Source organism: Petaurus breviceps, unplaced genomic scaffold (genome assembly GCF_028583685.1).
Source record: "Petaurus breviceps papuanus isolate PSGF00001 unplaced genomic scaffold, PetGlider_PUasm1.0 214, whole genome shotgun sequence".
NCBI classification, from domain to species: domain Eukaryota; kingdom Metazoa; phylum Chordata; class Mammalia; order Diprotodontia; family Petauridae; genus Petaurus; species Petaurus breviceps.
The window spans coordinates 10,044,203-10,053,464 of NW_027185863.1; the positions used below are offsets into that span (position 1 = coordinate 10,044,203).

At 42.3% G+C, this 9,262-nt stretch overlaps 1 protein-coding gene across 1 annotated transcript in view; it reads left to right on the plus strand.

Annotated features, from left to right (window-relative positions):
• The first annotated feature begins 4,483 nt into the window (after nucleotides 1-4,483).
• Nucleotides 4,484-9,262, plus strand: part of ATP4B (ATPase H+/K+ transporting subunit beta) — a 28,002-nt gene continuing 23,223 nt past the window's right edge. Inside the window, exon 1 of the mRNA XM_069094070.1 lies at nucleotides 4,484-4,885. Coding sequence (XP_068950171.1) covers nucleotides 4,774-4,885 — 112 coding nt within the window. The 5' untranslated portion in view covers nucleotides 4,484-4,773. The remainder of the gene's footprint in view (nucleotides 4,886-9,262) is intronic.

Sequence of the window (9,262 nt, forward strand, 5' to 3'; positions counted from 1 at the left end):
GTTTACCTTGTTCAGGAGAAAAGGTCAGCACCCTGAACCTCAAAGTACACAGGCATAATTATCAAGACAGAAACATCAAGTAGACAGATTTCCAAACTGTCCAACCATTACATCCATACCCAGTCAACATCTGGGTTTCCACATTCTGGGTTTTTCAAAGCCGGGGGACTCTCAACAACGGCTTCCCAGTATTCAGATCAAATCACAGAACACTTCTCAAAGTGAGTCCCAAAACAAAGCTACACATCAGGGCTTATATAGCCTTCTCCTGGCTCAGAGAATGTAACAACCTTATTGACCCACTGGCCAATCAAAAAGTATCTACTGAAAAACAAGCCTCCCTCCCCAGGCTTCTGGTGCACTTTAGCCTAGGGGCAGGGAAGATCTTTAAAATTTACATTCGCATTACACCATACAACAATTAATTAATGTCATCAGCATTAAAATGCTGAACTCCTTGACCCTGGGATTGGTACTGTTAGGGTTCAAGGCTTTCCTCTTCTCCTCTGTGTATATAATGATCCCAAACAAAGTTCAAGAAGATAAAAATAATACCTGGGAAAAGTGAATGGTTATTTTGACACATTGGGAAATTAAAAAGCCCCTACAATGCAGGGGGAATAGTGCTGGAGCATTGGACCTGGGTTCAAATACTGCTTAGAAACTGAGTACCTGTGTGACCTTGACAATTCACTTAACTTACCCGGGCTTCAGTGTCTACATCTACAAAAGTGAGGGAGTTAGACTAGATGCCCTCTGAGGACCCTTCCTCATCTGTTCATCTGTGATTCTATCATATTAAAGCCACTTAAGCTTTAAAGCATTCATTTTAATGTGCTGTTAAATATGAAATCTCCCAAATGAAAATAAATGCTGATAACCCTTGAAGATTTGTGGGCTCCCTCTTCCCAGATTAATCACTCGATAGATAAATCAAAGGAAGATGTGGAATTGGTGAAAATAAATGATATAAAAGTTCTTTGTATTTCCAAAACTCCAATTATTTCAAAGGGAGTTTGACTTATCTAACTCTATATGCCATTACTGCATATAACTCAAGAAGAAATAACTCATTGGTTATAATCCTTCTTTACAACTCGACTAATGTTTAATGTAAAGGTATTTGTGGAACCTATATTTAATTGCATGTCGACATGAGGGGGAGGGGAAAGAGAAAACTTGGAACTCAAGACATTGTGGAACAGAATGTTGTAAACTAAAAGTAAATAATTTTTTTAAATTAAAAATTAAAAAAAATTAAAAGAAGAAATAACTCAGCAAAAAAACTTTTATTCTTAAGCAACTTTCTATTCAACTACTCTCAGCAGCTGTTCCAAACTTTTTCTTCCCTCAAGTCCCCAGTGCTTCCTCCACCCCCCCTCTCTCTCTCTCTCTGCCATTCTTCATTCTCTCTTTAGTCTTTGTCTTTCTTCCCTTCTCACCCCCTACAGCACTGCTCAGATTTATCCTAACCTTAGGATAACCAACTAATTAACCAACTTCTTGGCCTTGCCATACCTCAAGCTACCATCTTATTTCACTCTTCCCCCTTTACTTCCAAACCCCTGAGAGGGGGGAGAATCATTTCCACTTAAAGCTTCCCCTTTCTTATCACCTTCTCATTCTCAGTCCTTTCCAATCTGGTTTCTGACTCTGCTACTCAACTGAAACTGGTCTCTACAAAGTTGCCTGTAATCTCTGAACTACTAAATCTAATGAGTTTTTCTCAATCCTTATGCTCCTTGATCTTTCTGTGACTTTTGATACTCTTGCCTGTGCCTTTCTTCTTAGAGCAAGGGTGGGGAACCAAAAACCTCAAGGGCACATGTGGCCCTCTAAGGTCCTCGAGTATGGCCTTTTGATTGAATCCAAATTTCATGGAACAAATTTGGTCAAAGGGCCACACTTGAGGGCCTAGAGGGTCACATGTGGCCTCAAGGCTGCTGGTTCCCCACCCCTGTCCTAGACACTTTTTATTCCCTTGGTTTTCATAACACTTTCTCTCCTGGTTCTCTTCCTTACTTTCTGGATGCTCTTTCTCAATCTTCTTCACTAGATCATCAACTGTTTCCTTCCCCCTTAATGGGGGATGTTCCCCCAAGGCTCTATCTTGGTCCCTCTCCTCTTCTCTCCCTGCATTCTCTTTCTTAGAGATCCCATCTGCTCCCATAAATCCTGGCATTACCTCGGTGCATGTAACTCCCAAATTTATACATCCAGTCTTACTCTCTCTATTGAACTCTACTAATATATTATCAATTGCCTCCTGGATCTCCCAAGGGCATCTTGAACACTATGTCTGAAGTAGAACTGATTGTTTTTCTAGTAAATCTGTCCTCAGATTCCCAGTGTGAATATGAAATCCCTCCAGGATACTAGCTAGATTCATAACCTCAGAGTTACCCTGAGTTAAATGTCATTCTCCATCAAGGATCCCCTGCTCCCATATCTGACTGTTTGCTAAATGTTATCAAGTCTATCTCCACCACATTTCTTGATCTCATTCAGCCACTATCACTTGTTTTGCCTCTTACTTGGGTCATTCTATTAGCTTCGTAATTGGCCTCTCTGCTTCTAATCTCTCCCCTTCCAACTCACTGTACGCAGACCTGCGAAACTCACTTTCCTAAGACACAGGCCTAACTGTGTCACTCCCATTGCCTGTAGGATAAAATATGAAGGATGTCCATAATCTGGCCCCCATCTACCTTGGCCAGTCTTATTTTATACTGCTTCCCTTCCTAAACTCTACATTCTAGCTGACCAGGATTATTAGTTGTTCCCTGAACTCATTATTCTATTTAAGGAAGCATGCATTCACTCAAACTGTTCCCAGGTGCCTGCAATGCACTCACCCTTCTCTTCATCTCTTAATCTGTAGCTTCCTTCAAGGCTCACTTCCAATGCACCTCTGTTTGAATCCTCTGCTGAATCACCATAGTTTTTAATGCTTTGGTCTCAATTTTCCTCATACTATATTTGCATTGCTATTGAGTAACCCCATTGTTATTGAGAGCAGGGACTCTTTTAATTTGTGTCTTTGTATCCCAGCACCTGACACAGTGCCTTGCTCATAAAAGGTGCTTAATTAATGTTGGGATCAGCTAGGTGGTGAAGTGGATAGAGTACTGGGCTTGGAGTTAGGAAGACCAGCCTCAGACACTTAACCAGCTGTGTGACCCTGGGCAAATCACTTTACTCTGTTTGCCTCAGTTTAATCATCTGCAAAATGAGCTAGAAAAGGAAATGGCAAACCACTCCAGAATCTTTCCCAAGAAAACCTCAAAAGGGGTCACCAAAAGTCAAACGCAACCAGACAACTAAACAATAAAATGAGTTGAATCAAATCTCCTTCTGGGACCGGGCAGAAGACCTACAAAATGTTGATCCTTGGTAACCTGTTTGCAAATAGGCTTCAGGATTCAGAAGACTAAAGATATGAGGTCCACAGAAGAGGCATAAAGCTTTTCCTCAGCTCAACCTGGTTATACAAGTCATCATCATTACAATTCTGGAGGGGGGAAAGGCTATCACTGATCAATAAGCATTTATTGAGGATCTACTATGTGTCAAATGCTATGCCAGACAGTGGGGAAAGCAAAGACAAAAGTAAGACAGTTCCCGACTTCAAGGATCTTACATTCTATCAGGAGAGAGGTGTTCACATATAGGCATGCAAAAATCTGACAAAATAGAGGCAGCTAGGTGGTGCAGTGAATAGAGCACCAGCCCTGTAGTCAGGAGTCCCTGAGTTCAAATCTGGCCTCAGACACCTAACACAAAAACTAGCTGTGTGGCCTTGGGCAAGTCACTTAACCCCAATTTCCCTCCAAAAAGCAAAAAAAAAAAAAATCTGACAAAATGAAAGAACATTCTACTATGGAGATACATGTTTATGATAAGTAAATACAGCATATATATCCCACAAAACACACAGTCATAGAGGGAAACACTAATATCAGGAAAAGTTCTTTTGCTCTGAGAGGCAAAAAAACCTAGAGGATTTCCACATCTCACAGGGTCACAAATATGATATTGTAGAATTATGTTCAAGTTGGCAAACATTTGTGAATTGCTTATGACATAGGGGCAGGACACTGCAGTTGATGTGGGGGAAGACAAAAGTGAATAAGACACAGCCCCTGCCTTCTTAGAGCTTTTGATCTAGGTAGGACTGAATAAGATGCACACACAATACAATACAAAATGGAACATAAGTCCTATATGCAATGTGCTACACGAGAGCATAACCTAAATGACGTCTGTCTTTTTGGATTTGATTTTATGGCAGCTGCAAGAAAAAAAAAAAAATTACTCCTGATCTAAATCCAGCCAATGAATGGAAGTGAGTAAAGCCTGGGCCACAGATGGGCCCATCAGTCAAAGGAAAAAAAAGCATTTTTTCGTTAGTCATTCTGGAAACCAATGAAGTGATCAGGCTATCCAAGGGCATAACAAACAGTAGGTGGGCAGTACTGACTATATAACCACACACATTGAAGGAGGAATTGAGGAGAATGGCAAAGGGCATGACATAGCAGTTTAGCCTTCCACTGCCTGCAGGAATGCAGTCCCCGGTCACCAATGTTTATCCATGACGATAGCTGAGGCAGGGATGATAACCCCCTTCAGGTGCTTTCTTTGGAATAAGATTACCCACAATTCCTTTGACCTCCAGGAAAGGGGACTATATAAATCAAAGAAAGGGCTTTTCTTTTCCGACTCTCGGGGCATTAATTATCACAGAGTGGGGAGCTCCTCAGGTTGCAGGAAATGGCAGCTTTACAAGAAAAGAAGACTTGCAGTCAACGGATGGAAGAATTCCGCCACTACTGCTGGAATCCGGACACAGGGCAGATGTTGGGAAGGACCTTGTCTAAGTGGGGTATGTGTAACTGGTAGCAGGTTTTCTCCACTAAGACTAGGAGGGGCTAGTGGAGGCGTTCTATGTATGGGGGAGGAAGAGGAAGGAGTTCTTACAAAAACCGTGCAAATCATCCTTTCACAGATGAGGAAACTGAGGCCCAGAGAGGTTGGATACTTGTTCATAGTCACAGACCATGGTAGAAACCATGATTCAAACCCAGACCCTCTGATTGCCAGTCTAGTACTCTTACCATTGCATCATGACACCTTAACAACACTGAAGGAGACAAGGTAGAAAGTAATTAGTTGCTCTCGATTAACGATGTATGTGGTCCCTCCATGGGCTCCTTTCTCTCTGCCTATGGACACATTCAGGTCCCCTTCTCCTTGTAATATGACTTCCACCTCCACCCTCACCTCCACTACTGTGCTGAAACTGGGTTCTCAATTGCCTTCCAAAGGGCCAAATCCAACAGCTAGTTCTGAGGTCCCATCTTCCTTGATCTTTCAGCAGCTTATTGGGATTATTATTCTACTGTGATCCCACTGGTATCAGGAACTACCAAATGAAGAAACTCTACCAGTAATCTTATTGACCACCCCCTCTCTTTGGAATACAATCATCTTCATTGACTTCTATGACATTTTACTTATCTTCTTGATTTTCCTGTCCCACAACTGATCCTTCTGTATCTCACAAGGTTCCCTTCTTCCTCCACGTCCACCAGGGGGATCCTTAGTCCTTTTTTTGTCTCTTCCTACATTGTGATGTCATCCACTTTCAAAATTTCAACTATTATGCCTCTGTAGAAGGATCCCAAACCTGTGTCTGAAGTCCTGACCCCCACTCTCCTTTCTCTCTCTGTCCCTCTCTCTCTTCCTAAAATCACATTTCTAATTGCCTATTGCATGACACTACCAGCTGTCTCAACTCAAATACATTGAAAACTGAGCTCATCTCCCAAACCCAATCTCCCTCTTTCATGCGAAGTTCAGTATCATTCTTTATTCTTCCCTCTTCCCGGAATCGTTTTTACAAATCCTTAGAATTGCCCTTGGACAGGGCAAAAAATGGAACAGGGAGAGAGTGAGAAGTAGGCCCGACGCTGTCTGTCTTGTTGCACAATTATGCTACCTTTCCATGTGTCTTCCTGCTACGAGCCTAACCAAAAGGCCTTACAGTAAGATTTGGAGACAGATCCAAATTGGACCAGTGATTCCACTGGTATCGGGAATTTGTGGATGATGAAATGCTACCAATGCAGGACAGCAGTTTCTCTGCAGCTTAGAGTTTTGCAGTGGCGATAGGCCACTGAGAGGTTAAGCAATTTGCCCATGGTCACATAGCCAAAATGCACCTATTTTAGCTTCTGATCCATTCCAAGGGTGGGGAACTTGTGGCCTCAAGGCCATGTGTGGCCTCCTAGGTCCTCAGGTGCAGCCTTTTGACTGAGTACAAGTTTTACAGAACAAACCCTTGCATTGAGGGGATTTGCTCTGTGAAGTTTAGATTCTGTCAAAGGGCCATACTTGAGGACCTAGAGGGCCACATGTGGCCTTGAGGCAGCAGGTTCTTCCCTGATGCACTATTTCCTACTGTCTTTAAGCACCAGGATTTGGATCACAAAATAATTACAATTTAGGAATTGGGTTCCTAAATTTCAACTCAACAATTTGACAGACTTTTACTGGCTCCTATACAAATGGCATTGTGCTAAACAAAATCCCTCAGAATCTCTTCACATCTCAGTTAGAATGTAGAATTAGGGAGAACCATTTCTGCCACAAACATCTGGGAATTGTTTCTCCCTTTATTTAAAAATGATTTCATTTTCCCTTAGCTTACTGACACTAGGTGACCTTTGCACAGTGAGCCACTGGCCTCCTTTCACCCCACATCCTCTTGTCAGGATGGAGGGGGGGAGGGAAGAATAGGGGAGAAAAGGGAATTATCTCTTGACCCGAGTTGTTATTTAAAGAAGGGTTGAGCTCATCTAAATGAGCTGGCAGCCATTTGCAGATTAGTTCCCGGGGTGATGTGATCTGAGGTCAGCCCCTGGAGACAGCTGCTCAGCTACACAGGAAGACGTAGCTGTTGTCTCCACCCTCAGAGGCAGAGCCACTACTAGACAGGCTTCTGAAAATGTGGGGTTAAACTTATCAGCTGCCCTCCATCTACCCACAGAGGCCTCCAGGTGTCAGGCACTCCCACTGAAATGTCATGGAAACCTAAACTGTACATCCAGCTGCTGGTCTGAGGCTGTCTGACTGCTAAGCAGGCAGGCCCGGCCTGAATGGGTCTGGTGGAAGTGTTCTCAGGGTGAAATAGACTGAGGATAGACCCCCAGATCTGTGGCCCAAGAAAACTCAATTTATTTTTTATCTTTGTGTCCCCATTGTCTAACTCAGGGCCTGGCAGAGCTGGGAGGGGACCTTAGTCCAACATCCTCACTTTATAGATAAAGCAATTGAAGCCTAGAAAAGTGAAATGACTTGTTTAAGGTGACACAGATTGTACTTAGTAGAGCTGGAATATGAACCCAGGTCCTCTTCAAACCTAGCATTCTTTCCATTGTTTGAGTAAAAGAGAAAACATTATAACATGAAGGGGGGAAGACTTTTCTAACCCCAGACAGGTAATCCTTTGATTGAAGCATTTCCTTTTGCTTCTTTAGGCAGTTAGGTGGCACAGTGGATAGAGTGTTTGGAGTCAGGAAGTCCCTGAGTTCGTCTGACCTCAGATGCTTACTACCTAGGTGACCCTGGACACATCACAACCCTATTTGCCTCAGTTTCCCCATCTGTAACATGAACTGGAGAAGGAAATGGCAAATCACTCCAGTACCTTTGCCCCAAATGGGGTCCTAGAGAATCAGAGATGACTGAAAAACAGCTAAAAACAACTACGTTTCTTTGGATATAGGACACAGATCCCCTTTGAAGAGAGTTTGAAGAGAATAAAGTCTTATTTCCTGGTTAATTTAGAGAGACAATCATAAGAGGAAGTTTGGCATAATGGAGAGCCAGCTGATTCTAGAACCAGGAAGACCTGGTTGAAATGCCGCCTCTGACACACAGCAGCAGTGCGCTCTGGGAAAATCACTTAATTTCTCAGTGCTCTAGGAAATTAAGGCTATAAATTGCATTGGTGAAGGGAGTTTCCTTGTTCAGGTGTTAGTTATGCCAATGACATCAAAGGTCTAGTCCATAAACCATTTGGAGGACCTACCTGTAGATCACATTTCTCCCTCTCCCCTTTAAAAAATTATCTTTGTAGAATCTCAAATTTTTTTCCTAAATTTAACAGATATCCAATAAAATAGACACTTCTATGCAGAGTAAAAGAGGAGTATACATGAAACTGTGAATCTCTTATGTAGATTCGCTTTTCTTTTTAAATATATAATAAATTCAGCACATAACTTTTTTTACTTACTAGTATTTTATTTTTTCCAATTACACGTAAAGATGGTTTTCAACATTCCTATCTGTAAAATTTTGAGTTCCAAATTTTTCTCCTTTCCCTCCCTTCCCACCTCCCTAGACAGTAAGCAACTGGACGTAGGTTACAGACAACATGTAACTTTTAAAGCTGTCCTACTTGTGTATGATTCCTTCTGGCCTTCCTTCATGTCTTTTCAACGGATTTTTTAAAATGCTCAGTCATTTCTCTCTTTCTTTCTTTCTCTCTTCTTTTCTGCTTTTTGTTATTCAGTCATATCTGACTCTTCCTGACTCCATTCTGGGGTTTCTTGGCTTTGCCATTTACTTCTCTAGCTTGTTTTTATGGATGAGGGACTGAGACAAACAGGGTTAAGTGACTTGCTCAGGTCCAGCTAGTAAGTGTCTGAGGTCAGATTTGAACTCAAGTCTTCCTGACTCCAGGACTGGAGCTCTCTCCACTATACCACCTAGTTGCCCTTCCTTTCTGCTGCTTTTCCCATAATCCCTTTTCTTTCACCCCTCCCAACTGGGGGGTGGGGAAAGAAAAAAGAAAACCCTTGTAGCAAATGTGGAGAGTCAAGCAAAAACAAATTCTTACATTGGTTTTGACTGAAAATTACGCCTTATTCTACTCTGTCAGTCCATCCCCTATCAGGAGGTGACTAGCAGCATGTTTTTTCATCAGTTCTCTAAATCATGATTTGTCTTTCAAAGTTGTTTCTCTTTAGTATTATTGTTACACTTAGCATACCATGTGGAAGTCATTATAAAGAAAGAGAAAGGGGTGGGCTAGTGGCCCAATGAATAGAGCACCGGCCCTGGAGTCAAGAGGACCTGAGTTCAAATCCAACCTCAGACACTTAACACAAAAACTAGCCATGTGTCCTTGGGCAAGTCACTTAACCCCAATTGCCCTGCCCTCCCCCCTCCAAAAAGCAAAAAAAAAAGTTTG